The sequence below is a fragment of the Charadrius vociferus genome, unplaced genomic scaffold (genome assembly GCF_000708025.1).
Source record: "Charadrius vociferus isolate BGI_N301 unplaced genomic scaffold, ASM70802v2 scaffold329, whole genome shotgun sequence".
NCBI lineage: Eukaryota > Metazoa > Chordata > Aves > Charadriiformes > Charadriidae > Charadrius > Charadrius vociferus.
In genome coordinates, this window is record NW_009649982.1 from 198,583 (window position 1) to 214,769 (window position 16,187).

Here is a 16,187-nt window from a genome sequence, read left to right on the forward strand (position 1 = left end):
AAGCTTTAGATTATTACTTTGAATGTAATAGCCTTATTTTCTCCTCTTGTCTAACATTTCTTCCAGCTGGACAGCAAGGTGCAGCTTTTATTAAATCACAGAAGTGGCTCCAGCTCTTACATTGCTGGGGGGGGGGGAAGTGGCAGAGGTCATCAGCTGAATGCATTTGGGCCATGAAAGAAAGAAAAAGCACAGCACAGCAGGTAAAGGATCTTTTCATCAAGATAGTTTTCAGGAAAGGCTGGTGCCTGCCCGTCGGAGGAAGGAGGAGATGGAGAATTCTGGTGGAGAGTTGCCTATGGGGGTGGGGGGGGCGGACACCTCAGCGGCCCCTGGAGCTCTGCCACACCGCTGCGAGTGCACGGGAGGGGTGTCAGTCTTGATCTCCGCCATCAGTTTTGAACTTGTACCATCACCCATAAAACGCGTTGTCCCCTTCCTTTGAGGGCCCTCCCGCTTGTGCTGTTCAGGTAAGGAAGGCAGCCCTCAAACTCAAGGGTGGACCCCACTTCCAGGTGCCCCTCACAGGCCCACGGCACCGGCGGGACAGGTGCGATGCCCCCCTCCCCCGCAGCCCCCGGCCCCGCGCCGCCGCCCCTCCGCGCACACGTGCGCCTCTCCTGCCACAGCGCTCCCGCTCCCTCCCTCCCTCCGCTTCCCATTGGCCGCCCTTGCCCGGAGGAGCCAGTGGCGCCCAACCAGAGAGCAGCGCGGACCCGCCGCCTCACGCTCGCCGGCCAATGGCCTTTAAGAGCAGCGCGGCGGGCGCAGCGGCTGGAGGTGCCTTTTGGGAGGTGGCGGTGGTGTGGAGGGGACCCTGGACGGGCCTGCGGCCGCCATCCCCTACCGGCCCGTCCGGGCCTGTGAGCGCCTCCGGGCCGTCCCCCGCCCCCGCACAGCATGGGGGGGCCGGGGGGGGGCTGGCTGTTGCGGCGCTCCGCCCGGGCTGGCGGCGGCGAGTGCCGCTGGGCGCTGCCTACAGCGCTGCTGTGCGCCTACGGCTTCTTCTGTAACGTGCGGCCTTCGGAGCCCTTTGTCACCCGGTACCTGCTGGAGCCGCACAAAAACCTTTCCGAGACCCAGGTACCACCTCGCCCCCGTGCCCGGGTGTCTGTGTCCGTGTTTTCCCTGCCGTACGTGGGTGCTGGGGGTCACCGCTGGCTCTTCCCTCCCGCAGGTGTTCAACGAGATTTATCCGGTATGGACTTATTCCTACCTGGCGCTGCTGTTCCCGGTGTTCCTGGCCACCGACTACCTGCGGTACAAGCCCGTGGTCCTGCTGCAGGGCCTGAGCCTCATCATCACCTGGTTCATGCTGCTGTATGCCCGGGGGCTGCGGGCCATCCAGTTCCTGGAGTTCTTCTATGGGATGGGGACTGCCACCGACATTGCGTATTACTCCTACATCTATAGCGTTGTCGATGTCAACCTGTACCAGAAGGTCACCAGCTACTGCCGGAGTGCCACCCTGGTGGGCTACACGGTGGGCTCGGTGGCCGGGCAGGTACTTGTGTCGGTGGCAGGATGGTCCCTCTTCAGCTTGAATGTGATCTCCTTAACCAGTGTATCCATTGCCTTTGGCACGGCGTGGTTCCTGCCGATGCCACAAAAAAGCCTTTTCTTTCACCACGTCTCAAGTCATCAGCACAGTTGGGAAATGAAGGTCATGGACTGTAAAAATGGATCGGCTGTCCAAGATCATCCCAGTGTGCAGAGGGCACCTGGCTGGGAGGATGAGACAAAAGTTCCCTTAAATGGAGAAGGTCATTCAGCAGAGAAACAGGTGAGTTGTGCCCTGGGTTTACATAAGTATGAGATGCTGATGTGAGATGCGCTGATGTGGCTGTCATGCATGCATGTGTGTATATATGTATGTATACATACATGCATATATGCGTGTAGCAGTAGAGATGTAATATGCAACAGCAAAAAGTATCCTTTTGCCTATCCTGCTTCCTTATTTATAGCACAGGAAAATATATTCCTGGCTTCCTTTTACTTATCAAACGTGGTAGGCTGCTCCTCAGATTTATGAGGTCATTCTGCATATCTCACGAGGCTGTAATTAAAATTCTCTGGGCATCAAATTGCAGTTCAGTGATACAAAGCAATCAATGCTTCTGGGGCACTAAAAATTGTGTATATGTCCAAATTCTGTGCGTGCTTCTGGATGCACCCAGTGACTTGTAGAAAAGAGGCAATTCTTCCTGCACTTGCATTATGAAAATACTTCAACTGTTGTGCAAGTTGTGCAGTAATAAGCTGTGTAGTAATTGGGCTTTATCTTATGATCCTGGAAGGAAACTGGTCCCAAAAGGAAACTGCGGTAGTCCTTGAGAGCACTTACAGGCTGACCTTGATTAGTTATAGATGGACAGAACACAGATAAATTGCTGGAAATGCTTTTGCGTAATAACAGCTTAATGCAGTGAGAGAGAGCAGCAAGGTAGTGCCCTGGCTTGTGGCTTTTGTCAGCTACGTAACCTCTAACAAGGTCACTTGTATGGAAACAAGCGTGCAGGTGCCCTTGTTTGGCAGCGGGACATGTTTGGTCCCACGAGGTGATGAGCGGGCAGCCTCTGTTTTTGAGGGCCGATGGGTATGTGTAGTTGCTTGTTGGGCAGGTCTCTGCCAGGCTGCTCCAGGTAACGCACGCGTGCGGAGAGCCTGTTGTGGCAGGGGGATTCAAGGCCCTGGGGAGAGGTCAGCTTTGCTCCTCGGTCGGGAGGAGGTTGTGCTCGTTCTGAGAACAAGCCAGAAGGTCAGTGCGGCTGTTGTTGTAGTCAGCTAATGGGTATTTCACTCAGCAAGTAAGCCCTGGTTCGCTCAGTCAGGGGAGGCAGCATCCACGGCTGCTTTCAACTTCCTTTGGCTACAGTTGGGAATTAAAGGTATTAACATTCCAGGGACCTAATCCTGCCCCAACCAGCGCAGTCTTGCGTGAGCAAAAGTATCTTTCACCACTTTATACTTGCCATACTGAAGGGTATTTGTTAAGACAAATTCTGTACCAATAATGACTGAGGCATTATTATCGCTTATCCTGTCTCTTTTGTTTATCTTACCCCTATCCTGTGAGACCAAGGGTGCTTCCAAACTAATGGTGAAAACTTTAAAAAAGGAGCAAGTACACTTGCATATTTATCCAGAGTTTGGTTACACCAGGTGCTAAAAGCTGAGAAGCATTGACGTGTGATGATAGTCCTTCTTACTAAGGTAACAGCAGCCATATTTCACGAGCATAAGTGAACGGCTGTGCAAATAATTGTACTGAAGAAGCACTGCCAGGTGGTGGGGGGTGGATGGGCTTATCAGGCACATGCTTGGGTTGAACATGCCAAATCAGGTTTTGTAGCGTATGTGACAGATCCCTTCCCTAGTTTTCCTGCACCTAATCTTGAGCTTTGTGTGAAACCTCTTGTGGGGGAGTTACGTTGCTAAACTCGCATTGCTGCAAGCTGACCTCTTCCAGAGTTATTCTGTTGGGCTTTGGAGGAACGGCGTCCCCGTGCAGAGCAAGCGTTTTGCCCTTGGCAAAGCACTGGTGGGACTGTGTGGTGTTTAATAAAGATGCTCAGAAATCAGTGACACTTTGAGGGGTGGGAAGAAGGGTGTTCAGGACAGAGTTAGGCTATGGTCTTTGGGGGATTTAGTAGAAACACCTTAAAATGAGTTTTATTGCTCGTGGAGAATAGCCTTTCTGAGGCACACACTGCACAATTTCCCCCAGGGAAAGGGTGTACCACCAAGAACCCAAAGTTGCTGTTGCTGACTGGAAACTGCTCCAAAACTGATGTGGAACAGTACAGTGTGTGATAGCTCAGTCCTGTGACAGTGCTGTCTGTTTCCCTGCAGGGAATCCAAGTTCAGAGATGCTAGAGATGCTGGGTGGGTCTTGGGGGCTGTGTCCAGTCTCACATGAAGTAACTGCTGCTCTGACTATACACAAGAAGGGTCTTGCCAGTCTACCAGGACTCTGTGCGTGTGTGCGTGCAGCAAATGTAATCAGCAGCTCTGTCTACAAAGATGTGCTTGTCTCCTCTGCTGCTGTTGGCATAACATGGTTATGAACAGGACTGTAACAGCCTGTATGTAAAAAGCAATTTTCCTTCGTCGTCATCCCCTGTTATTTGATTTAAGATTTTTCTTTCAAAGCACTTCATGGGTGTGCCCCCTTTCGTGCTCTTTCTAGAAAGATGTGGAGGGGAAAGCTTCATTTTTATCTCATGCTGTTTGTCAGAGCGCTTGTACGTACAGGTGCTGCCGTTCACAATAGTAGTGTCTGGTGGAAATAGCTTCTATTTTTCTTCAGGTCCCCCGGCAACATCTCTCACCTTCTCAGAGCCTTCCTGAACATTAACAGGAGTAGGGCATGGTGCTTCCTCAAATATTTGTAATCTCTGAATGCTACTACTGAACAAAATTGACTTATTTGTGGGGAAATATACTCATCTGGTGGCTTTCATGTTCTCTGCCTTACCAAATATGGTTGAATTTGGATCAGGACTTAAAAGTGTCAGTAGTACTTTTTGCCTTTATGTTTTGAATGACTGGCTTCTGATCCTGTCCTGTTAAAGTGGATATCGTGTTCCATTCTCCTGTGTCTATTCTCTCTGCTACCCTTTGGTTGCTCAGGTAGTACTTCTAACACCTATCAGTTACTGCTCTCTGCTTGAGAGAGACAGAGATTGAGGGGTGCTTGGTGCTGAACCCTTCCTCTGCATGTACGGGGACAGCCCTGATTAGGGCAGAGACCAGCTGCTGGGACTGTGTGATGGGAAGCTTTTTATTCATTATTCTGTGGAGGCTTGTGTCCAAGAGTGGTCCTGTCACTCACCAGTGATCAGATCACTTGAAAGAGGCAATTTTGCAGAGCATTGTGAAGTATTTATAAACAAAGATGAACATTTCTCTCCCCTTCCTTCTCCGGTCTATGCAGGAGCAGAAAGTAGACATTGTAAAGGTGCTCAAAGATCTCTGGCGGGACTTTCTGCAGTGCTACTCCTCCCGGAACATGCTCTGCTGGTCCGTGTGGTGGGCACTGTCCACCTGCGGCTACTTCCAGGTCATCAACTACGCTCAGGGCCTGTGGGAGATGGTGCTGCCTTCTCACAACACGGAGATCTACAACGGTGCTGTGGAGGCAGCCTCAACGCTGCTAGGTAAGGTGCTGGTATTGCTCCCGCTCTGCTGTGACAAATGCCTTGTGTCCCTCAAGGTCACCACAGCATGGTTTGGAAGCGTCTTGCATTCCCCCGAGCGTGCAGGAGACGCAACCTCAGCGTTCAGGGTGAGGCCTCCCTGATGTGCACAGGTCCGGCACTCAGTGTTGAGTTCACTGGTGCGTGCAGCCCTGATTTTTGTAATCCCATGCGTGGTTGTTTAAAGGACCCTCCCAAGTCAATCTTCATTTTGAAATATTTGGCAGAAGGCTCCAGGCATGTGGCTGACTCTGTTCTCAGCTGTCACTATGGCAGTGGGATTATGCTTGTTTTAACCACTCAAAGCCAAACTAAGGGTCATGTGGGTTTATTGCTCTTTTTCTCTGGCAGCATAGGGAACACATGAATGTTTCCCATACACAAGCAGCATGCAGTGAGCTGCATTTAGTCATTTCAGCACTGTTAGGCAGAAAAACTATTAAGATGAAAGAAGTTGCTTGACTTGAAAGGGCCAGGTACGTCAGTCAACACAAACATTTTTTTTTTTTTATTAAGTTGTTTAATACGGTTCCATTACCAGAACTAGGACAATACCTCTTTAATATAGCTAACATGCCCTTCCAGAGGCTTTCTAGGTGTTGCTGCAGTACGTTCCTTTTCTTTGATGGAGTCATTGTTCCACTGTCTGCTGTGGACATCCCCTACTTGAGGGCAAAAGAAACCAAGGTACACAAACAAGGAAGGCTTAGTACTTTTCTTGGACATGATCAGCCTCCTCTTGGGGTTCAGTGGGAAGCCATGGCTGTCTTATAGTTCTAAAAACTTGTTTACCACCCATTGTTAGTTGGGTTTGAAACTGCCGGCAACTTGATTCTGAAGGCTTTGGCTATTAAATAGTCTTTGGTGTGCTAAACCTGCACTTTGATAGCATGCAGTGTGGCTCTTCTTTCTTGTTTGATTTGGTTTCCTCTACCATCCTGCCTTGGTCCTGGGAAGGAGAATTGGTATCAAGGGAAAGAAGACCCATAGCATGGCCAAATGTGGGCAGATTTTTTAAAAAAAAAAAAAAGAGAGTATTCTTCAAACCTTATTATTATCATCTTTGATATCAAGGTCCTTTTCTTTTAAAGTCCTGTGAACAACGGACCTGTTGGAAGAAAGGTTGTTGGCACTAAACTCATGCAAAACTGGAGTTTTTAGTTCCCCCCCCCCCTTTTTTTTTTTTCCTCTAGTATTATTTTTATAAATGGTTGAATGATTTGGGGTGATGTTTTCTGAAAGGAAACTAGCTTCTGTCCCTGAACAACAACCCCTTCTGGTTGACAGTGATTCGTTGCTCGGAACAAATGAAGTTTAGTGAAGTAATACATTTCAAGCTTCTAGTTCTGATTATAAGAAGACTGGAAGAGACCTGTTAATGATGAGCATCCAATCAACTGACTTCCTAGGCACTACTGCAAATGCTCTAACTTCCAGTTTGAATTTATTGATGAGCAGTTTATTTATCTCTGACTTCATGCCAAGGTTGCATTTTAGCACAAAATTGTCTTATTCTGGCCTAACTATAGATACCTGTTCTTTGCTCTGAGCTAAAGAAGCCAAGCTTTTCTAGTTGTTCTTTGGTAAAGTTAAGCTCTTTGTTTGCTTTGTAATCTTCCTAGCCCCTCTTTGTGCCAAAACTGCTTGGAGCTGCATTCTTTTTGAAGATGGGTGGGCAGAACTGTACTCTGCTTTATTCAGTGAGGCCTCAGACTTGTAGAAGAACATTAACGCTCTTTTTGCCCTTTCTTGAAATGATTTTCCTGGTGCATTCCAGATCTGATTTGCCATTTTCATAGCTCTTAGTCGTTCTGTGCTCAGTTAGGAGCAATGTTTGGCAGCCTTCTGGTAAGATGCTATTATTATCCCTGCCTGTACCTGTGCTGCTCTGCGGAAAGGTTTGAGTAGACCATGGTGACTCATGTGGCTGTCAGCTTCCTGTGCCAGGCAAGATAAATAGTAGTCTTTCTAGTGAGGTAAAGTGACAAGCTGCATCCCTCCACCTTCTTGGGAACGGGGCAATCCTTTATCAGGTTGGGATGGGAAACCACTGAATCAGCTGTAGGTGTCTAATTGCAGGACACAGGTTGTGTATCTTGTCATAATCAGGTGGCAGGCTGCTATAACCCTGAGACATAGGGGGAATGAGATCCTCAGGGATTGATGTCTGTTCCCAAATTTCAGACTTACTGAGACAATAGAAAGAAGGCTCTAGGATTTAGCTTCTATTTGCATCTCGGGGTTTTGCTGTTGGGAGAGCCAGACTTTCAAAGACCAAAATGTCAGTCAGGTAGTGTCACAGCAAACACTGGAAAGAAGAGTTTAGTGAGGGGAAATAAAGTTCTTTCCCTTGGCATAGTGAACTTCTTCACTAGTCTGCAAGATTCATGTGAGGTCTGACAGGGTTGCAGACTTGTACACACTGATGGTGTGTAAGGAGTCTTCATGTGCTCCAAGGATTTCTAAGATCACAGGCCAGCTGAGGGCTACAAAGAGCTTAGGTGCTGCACTGTAGCACTCCTGTGCAGTGGTCAAATGCTGAATACAATCCTGTTTTTCACAGATCTCCAGTAAACCTCCCTTTTCAGTATGCTGTTTGTCTAGTTTGCTCTGTACAGCAGCATTGTTATGCTATTGGTTGCTATTTGACTTGTTTGCAGAACAAGACCTACTTCAAATGGGAATTTTATTGTAATGTAATGTGTATTTGGGCTTCTCAGTAGTTGCAGCTGTGATAGTGCATGAAACACACCTTATTTACTTGTTGACTTTCATGAAATATCCCATGCGTTCCATCTTGTGATCTGTCTTCTCTCCCCGTCCCCACTTTGTAAAATCCAGCAGGAGTTAAACCTGTTCTGGCTGTAAAGGATTTTTCTTGCACAACCAACAATGCGCAATTGTAGCTTGTGGTTAGGTTGCATCCTGGGAGACGTGGATTTGGACCCCTACTCTTACTCTTCCAGCCCAGCATGAAGACGTGACAGTAAATGTAGGTTTTTCTGCCCCCTGGGAGAGAGCTCTAACAGCTGTTTATCAAAGTGGGTAGTGTCTTCCTCCATCCGAACTCCCTAAAGCACCACAAAATAGTTAGCTCTGTACTTTTGAGAACCAGGGGTTTCATTTCTCTGTAGCCCAATTGACAGCACTGCTAGGTTCAGGTGCAGAGGACTGAGTGGCAGTGGTCCAAGTCCTGGGGCTGTTGTGCTTCTGAAGCCAGGGAGGTGACTTCAGAGGCAGTCAGCATTGACCTAGTTTGTTGGTTTTTCTTTTTCTGTTTCTGTAAAAGTGAATTGGAGTTTACGGCAGGTTTCCAGGTGAGGGAGAGGTCAGACAGGAGAGCTGCGAAGGTGTGCATGTTAGTGGTCCCCCACTTCAATCATGTTTGGCTATTAGGGGCTGTGCAGCTTCTAATACACAGTCTCCAAATTGCTCCAGTTTTGATAACTAACAGTTATGCTTTCCTTCCCCTCACAGGAGCTGTTGCAGTGTTTGTTGTGGGTCACATAAAAACATCTTGGGCAATGTGGGGTGAGGTGGCACTTGCCCTGTTCTCTTTTCTTATTGCTGCTGCTGTATATATCATGGACACTGTTCATAACATCTGGGTGTGCTATGCATCATATGTTGTCTTCAGAATTATCTACATGCTGCTAATCACAATAGCAACGTGAGTATCTTTTAAATGTAGATTGCTCTCAAGGTTACAGATGGTATGAAAGCAGGCATATTTTCCATGTAACCAGGGTCTCGCCTACCAGGAATTTGGAAATCTGTTGCAAGGGTTTGTGTTGTGGCTCAGGTTGGAAACTGAGGCATAGAGATACATTTGGCTGACAGTCTGCCCAAGCTTAAAAGTCTTATGACACTTAAGTGACTATTTCTAAATACTAGATAGCGCTGCTTGCCAGGTTAATGCTTTTCATAAATATGGCTGGAGTGAAGTGTTAACAGATGAGGAAAGGACGATGCTTTGCCTGTGTTGAAGTGTCAACTTTCCCTAACCTGTGAGAAGAGAAACTTCTTTGATGTTATTTGTTACTTTGGGGAGGAAAGCACAGCTGTTATTTAACTGCTATAATAAAGCTCAAGCACAGTATGAGGAGAGATGCTGAAACTGGTAACTGCAAAAGGAGTTCTGGTCAGAAGGATGTGGGAGGTTATGGTCCACACTGCAGTAGGCTGACGCTTTGAGACTGCCAACAGCTCTCTGGGATCAGTGAGTGCTGTATCTTCTCTGTGTGACAAGATCCTTTAGCCGCATCAGACAGGAGTGCTGCTTCAAAGAGACTGAAACCCACAGAGCTCCCAAAGGCTTTTTTAGCCTTTTGGCTATCTCTGTGGGTCTGTTCTAGCCTCTATGCTAGTCTGTCATAGTCCTATTTAGAGAAGTACACTGTCAATGTGAGGTAATTTAGCTGTGGAAAGTACTGGACCAGTCTATGTAACTCTTCAGGTTGCATAGTTGTCCTGTCCAGAGAGGTTCCTCCTATTCTTGCGTTTCCCTGCTTTTTTCCAGTCCTTATGTTTCTGGACATCCCTTTCTTTCCAGGTTCCAGATTGCTACAAATCTCAGTGTGAAGCGGTACGCCCTGGTGTTCGGGGTCAATACTTTCATTGCCTTAGCACTGCAGACTTTGCTCACTTTGATTGTGGTGGATGCCAGCGGGCTTGGGTTGGACATCTTCACCCAGGTATGATCAGCTTTCTTAGCTTTACTGATGGGAGGGGGGAAGGTAAACCAGGCTGTAAAGCTTCTCAGCCACCTGTTTCTGAGTCAAAGGTTTGCTGACAGAGAAATAATCGCTGATTCCTGGTATTTTAGAAGAGGAAGTTGATGTACTAACCTTCTTACAAATTTGTGAACTGCTTGGCTTAACCATTTCATTGGTTTTTTTTTTCCTTTTCCTTCTCTACAGTTCATGATTTACGCCTCTTACTTTGCGGCCATCTCACTGGTGTTCTTGGTCAGTGGCATATACAGTATTGTAAGAGCTTACAGAAGACAAAAGCAGACACAAAGCAGATCTCCTGAAAGCCAGTAGTGCACCAAGTGGAGACTCACAGTGGCTGCTTGTGGAGAGATAGGTCTGGTGTTTTGTTTTTTTTAATCTCTGCCTTTTCTTCCCAAGGCAGTCACCTTAATGGTCCATGTTTGTACTATATTAGTAGCACATTTTAGAAGGTAAACGTATTAGCTCTTACATAAGTAAGAACAAATACCTTCTTTCTAAAATGCCTTTTGTTCTTCTGTTGCATATATGGGATGTGCAGCAAAGAACAGTAAGCTTTCTCAAAGAATGAAAGCCTTGGGAGGTTTTAGTCTAAGTTTTGGGAAGTTTTAGTCTAAGACTATGTACACACGGAAAAACTTCTTTACGGTTAGGGTGACAGAGCACTGGCACAGGCTGCCCAGGGAGGTTGTGGAGTCCCCTTCTCTGGAGATTTTCAAAACCCGCCTGGATGCAGTCCTGAGTAATGTGCTCCAGGCAATCCTGCTTTAGCAGGGGAGTTGGACTAGATGATCTCTAGAGGTCCCTTCCAACTCTGAAAATTCTGTTATTCTGTGATCTGCAGGCTGCCATTGAAAAGGCAGCTTTGTGAGTGTCAAGTCAACTGCTACACTCTGTCATTGAAGTGCTGCTGCAGGGCAGAATTGAAGGCACACTAATAGGCCTCCATGTGGAGCAACCCAGGCCTGGGACAGGAGGTGGCTTTAGGCCTGTGCTCTGCAGCGTGGCTCTCCTGTGCCTACCCCATAATGCTGGGCGCTCCATTTTGCGGACTAATATGCTTATGTTTCTGCATTTGCACATGCTTCCTTGAGTACTGTTTCTGCTGTTCCTGTCTGTCATTCCTGCTGCCAGTTTAAGCATAGCTGATCACAGTGCTTTCCCAAAAACTTAATTGTGTCCTGGGACAACTTGTGACATGGGTGAATTGGCCGTCAGCAGTGCTACTGGTGCCTGTGCCCAAGGGGCTGTAAAGCTAGAGTGGAAGCTTAGAGGGAGTTTAAGTAGACAAAATGCTAATTCAAGGGACCCTTGGACATCCTTGCCTTTGCCCTTTAGGACTGTAGATTCCTGTGATTAGAAGAGTTGCTACCTCACAACCCTGGAGGATGGGCTATTTCGGCGGGATCGTGGATGTTGGTATAGCACTGAGAAGGAAGATGACTTGCAGGATTTTAAGCTATTCTTTGACCTTGGAGAATTGTGCCTAAATAGACACCTTCCGTTATGGTAGTTAGCAAGGACTGCCTGAAGCCTTGAAAAATGATGACTTCTGCTCTTTCAGTTTTTCTCCTTACTTTAAAATGCCTTTATGCTTCTGGTGAGGCTCTGTCTACTAGTTCTACCTCTGCTTTCCACCTAAGCAGAAAAATGAAGGTTTGGAGTAGACAGTTCTCTTATTTTATTTTGTTCAGTCTGAGCAATTTGGGATTTGCCTCATACCTAGTTTTTAAAAATTTATTTTTTCCAAATTGCTTCAGTGCTGGGAATGAGTTGCACAGAGTTGTCCAGGGCTCGGGCCCCTGGATGCTTGCACATCATGACCGGTACAGCAACAGATACCCATAGTATACTGTGGAAATGGCCTATGGACTGTCCCTGTTACTGCTTTAGTTCACTGATTGCTTTTAGTGCCATGGAGACTTCACAGCATTGGGGTTGGGAAGGTTTCTTTCCCCTGTCCGGGACAGGTACGGCCTTTCTCATCGCTTCTGTGAGCCTCTGCCTTTACCACACAAAGTGAATGATTAATGTGTTTGGGATGTGCTGTCTGGGGAGCCCTTCCAGGCTGGCTGCTCAGGGGAACCCACTCCCCAAAGCTTCTCTGTGTTTGCAGCCTGCCTCCTAGGACATCCGCCTAAATGTAGGGGCACAGCTATACTGTCATTTACACATGTCAATTTAACTGCCTTATCCTGAAATGGAAACTTGAAGCCACCCGTGTATATATTCCTTTCTTTACTGTTTTTTGTTTTTTTAAAAAAAATCAAATCTGAAGCCATGAAATGCTAGCTGACGAGCTGTCTTGGGAAAGGTGTACATCCTGCATGTCTTGTCCTTTGGGTTCCTTGGTTTGATGGCAGTTGCAGCAAGACACGAAAAGTGGGTGTACAGCACTTTTGTCAAGTGACCAAAAAGAAGCAGCTCAATTTCAATCACATTTGTTTCAAACAAAGAACAAATCTTTGATGGGGAACAACCCAGTTATTTAAAAGAAAGTCAAAAATTAACTAATGAATTACAGCAATAACAAAGATTTTTCTACCAAAGTAATGAAACTGTGGCAACTGCAATAGAGGCATGCTACACTGCGTACATCTTCAGGTCTATGAATGTATGGAAGCCACACCTGGATGTTGCTCAGGTTCCTATGCTGTGCTGTTGCTGTGGTGATGAGGAGACTATAGAGCCAGACTGGAGCTGTATGCAGAATTACTGATGCCTATGAAATTCTGTAAACGTGTTGACGTTGGTGGTTTCTAATTGAATAGCTATTTTTATTAAATAAAAATACTGAGAGATATCCTGTGTGGCCAGTGTTTGTTTTGTATTTTGGTACCTTGCTAACCCATAGCACTGCTGCCGCAGTTGACTAATGCGGGTTGTTCTGAGCATCTTTGTTACAAGGGGTGGAGGTGGGGGGGGAGAGGTGGAAATACAGAACAAACTATGCAAAAAGAATGAAGTCTTAAGGTTGGTAACTGTTGACCGTGTTGTGTAGGTTTGCAGAACTCTGTGCAAGTGTCTTGGGTCTTGCAGTGAGGAACCTTAATTGCTGAGCAGTTCAGAAATGCCACTGTATAGTTCCAGTGCGGACTGGTCCAGTGAGGGAGAAAATTACTTACTTGCTGGTCCCAGAAGCATCAGTCTTACTGAGGGTGACTGTGAGGGAAAGCAGGTGCAGGTTTACCATGCATTTACATTGACCTAATTACAAAATTGAGGTCTTAAGGCAGAAATGCTGTAAACTTCTCCATCCTGGCACACCTGCACTTAACTGCCTTGGAAAGCTCTCCCTGTCTTGTGGTTCTAGAAGTGATAGTACAGGCTGAGCTGGAGGGGAAGGTGCTCTCTGACTATCTGCTGCCAGTTTGCTGTAATTCAGTGCGGGTAATAGCCCAACAAACCCTCTGCACAATGCCAAAACCAAGAGAAAATAGGTGGTCTGGGGGAAAAGGGAAGTATAGGAAAGACTGCTATTCTTACAAGTGCTGCATTGAGAGCTTTATTGCTGAGGCAGGAGTGATAGGACTGTTGGTGTGTCAGGCTCACTCTGAATTTCATTCATCTGCCTTCTCTGGGTGAATACAGGAGTCATCTGTGCGGGGATGAGCTTCACAGTGTGGAGCATTTAAAATCTGCTTGCATAGGTCAAGAAGGTAACTAGTAGCTCATACCAGTATAGCATTACCCTTTAAGGTGGATTCAAGCGTTTCACATCTCTGGTGCTGGTGAAAGGTGCTGTGACAAGAATCCTGAGCCTGTTCTTGCCTGCGAGCGAAGCAGGTCCACGTGAACCATAGCAATCCTCCTTGCTCCTCCCATCACATCCTGCCACACTGTACAGCTGAGAGAGCACTGAAAAAGGAACACGCAGCTACTGTCAAGGAGCTGAATTCCTGCATTTGTGAATCAGCGTATGGTGCTGTTTGATGGAGAGAGATAAATACTACGCACGGCTGGGGCGTCTCCCTGGGATGCTGTGGCTGTTCCTTTGTTCGAGTTGATGCCAGGAGCTGCTGGAGGTGAGTGTTACCGCCAAATCTGTGTATCCTGCACTGGGCTTGCTATGATGCTGGTAAGATGTGTCACAGTTCCTGGTCTTTAGGATCACTGTTAGAGGGAGAGGCCAGGTGCTGGGTTTGTTTTGTCCAAAAGGTGAGGAATAGCGAGAGCTGCCAGAGGCTGCTGCTTCAGGAGCAGCACCCACTGCTGTCCCCCTGGGCTAGCACTGGTTATGACAGCCCACCAAAGGCATGGCGGGGTTACTCTCAACCACGCTGTAGCTCTGTGCGTGTGTGAAACATTCAGCTGCTTGGGCAGCGCTCTTGAGGAAAAGGAAGGGCTCTGTATGGAAGTGATTACATTTTCTTCTCTCTCGGTGTGGTCATAGCTAGGTACTGGGAAGGAAAGAGGGATTTTGGTTACGGAAGAGGCAGGAGACTGGGAGCTGTGGACCCCATTCCTAGCAACTCTTGACAGTGTTAACTGTTTCCTACACAACATACAAAAGGTGTTAAGGTGCTTGTTTAACATTGCTCTGGAGGTGTTATGCAGCCTTTCTCTGTCAAACATACTTGCTTTGCATAAATCGGTGTTCCCTAGACACCATATCTGATGAATTAGTGACATAGAAAATAGCAACCGACATGTCGGGGCCTGTCCTTTGAGCCCTGCACTGCTTGGCTAGTGTTTCCATTGTGTTTTTTTCATCACCATGCTCTGTAGCTCCCTCACAGATGGGAACACCTGAAAATCTAAATTTAATGACATATGGGTCAATGAATGCATGCATGAATTTAGATTGACCTTAAGATATCATTATGTTATCATTATCAAGCATCACAGGTCAATCTTCCAGCAACAGGGTCTAATCCTTGTCATACAATCACATGGATTTGTAATTAGTCGAATAAAGCATCTCTTGTGAATGAAAGGGGTGGCACTGACTTGCAAGATAAAAGCGGAGCATAAAGCTTTGATACTGTGCCCAGTTCTCTTTGTTTTAGTCTGCTATGAGCTTGCCTGTGAAATGTGGAAAATCAGAAGTTCGGCGTATTATCTTCAGTCACGGGATAACTGCATGACCCTGGGTGAGGTTGCTGGCTGACGTTTTTCCAGGAACAGCTGGAACTGTTGCCAAGCATGTACTTAGTGTTATCTCAGGTGAATATCAGGGAGCCCTTCCAACCCGCCAAAACCAATGTCAAACCCTGTTTCTCTTTCTGGCTGCATGGTGCAGGATTAAGCAGAAACCCTGAGGTCATGGAGTCCAACCTCCTCCTGTGATGTGGCCTGTGATGACAGCTGCCTTCAGACACCTCCTGAACCTTGAAAACCCCCTTGCTTGAAGGGGTTTAGCTTTCTGCCCCGTGTTACTTAGAGTAAAAGGGTAACTCTACCCGCATTACTCTGAGAGTTACCAACGCCCTGGCTAAATTTATTCATGGCTGTTTTCTGCCCGTATTTTCTGTCATTAACATTAACCCTTTAGTGCAGGGGCCATGTACCCCTCTGAGGTGTGTGGCCTTCTGGTGCATTTGTTGACCATCATCCTTCACATTGCTGGGCTGGTATATTCAAAACTGGGGGCCACGGTGTGACGGGCACCATGTCACTGCTGCCATCAAGGAGGGCTCCCTCCCTCCTGGGCTGCCATGGCCCAGCCCCATGTGCCGGCAGGAGGGCTGAGGAGAGTCACCCCCCCAAAAACGTGATGTGCTGGGGAAGCAACATCCCAGACCCCAAGGAAGGACCAACATGGTTTCAAACTACACATCCTGGCTCCGCCATGTCTGCCAGCCCTGCGTGGCCGTGGGGGAGCTGCTTCAGCTCCAGCACAGAGGGCTGCTGGCAGCCTGTGGCCCTTCATCTTGGTGGCTTTTTTTTTTTTCCAGAAGGGGATTTATTTAGAGGGGGGTTTGGTGGCTTTTTTTTTTTTTTTCCCCCTCCTATTCTCCCATTTTGAAGTTCTGGGAGTGATGCGCCATTAACAGGGAGGAGCACCCCATCGGAGATGCTATCGTCACCTTCACCAACAAAAGCTCGAATTTTGACAATGCTAGCTTGCTGGGTCCGATCACATTGCCCACCACCAGCCCCAGCACGGGCAACACAACACAAGGACTGCCGATGCTCAGGCCGCTCCCAGGCAAGTGCGTAATTTAAACAGCATCAAATAGGCGCCCAAACTGGCCCAGGGGAACGCCGCTGCCCCTCTCCCGGTTGCTCACCGGCTGCCAGACCCCTCCCA

General features: G+C 47.4%; 1 protein-coding gene across 1 annotated transcript; it reads left to right on the forward strand.

Annotated features, from left to right (window-relative positions):
* The first annotated feature begins 900 nt into the window (after nt 1-900).
* SLC19A2 (solute carrier family 19 (thiamine transporter), member 2) lies at nt 901-10,246 on the forward strand. Its single transcript, XM_009891642.1, has 6 exons — nt 901-1,083; nt 1,178-1,783; nt 4,940-5,162; nt 8,679-8,871; nt 9,754-9,895; nt 10,121-10,246. Exons 1-6 carry the CDS (start codon nt 901-903, stop codon nt 10,244-10,246), a joined length of 1,473 nt encoding a protein of 490 aa, XP_009889944.1.
* The last annotated feature ends 5,941 nt before the right edge of the window (nt 10,247-16,187 follow it).

What these genes read in the sequence shown, in the direction of transcription:
- SLC19A2 (XM_009891642.1), top strand. Translation starts at nt 901, where the DNA reads ATGGGGGGGCCGGGGGGGGGCTGGCTGTTGCGGCGCTCCGCCCGGGCT. An exon ending in GTCATTCAGCAGAGAAACAG is followed by an intron (nt 1,784 to 4,939) that starts GTGAGTTGTGCC and finishes CGGTCTATGCAG; the next exon opens with GAGCAGAAAGTAGACATTGT. An exon ending in GGCAGCCTCAACGCTGCTAG is followed by an intron (nt 5,163 to 8,678) that starts GTAAGGTGCTGG and finishes TTCCCCTCACAG; the next exon opens with GAGCTGTTGCAGTGTTTGTT.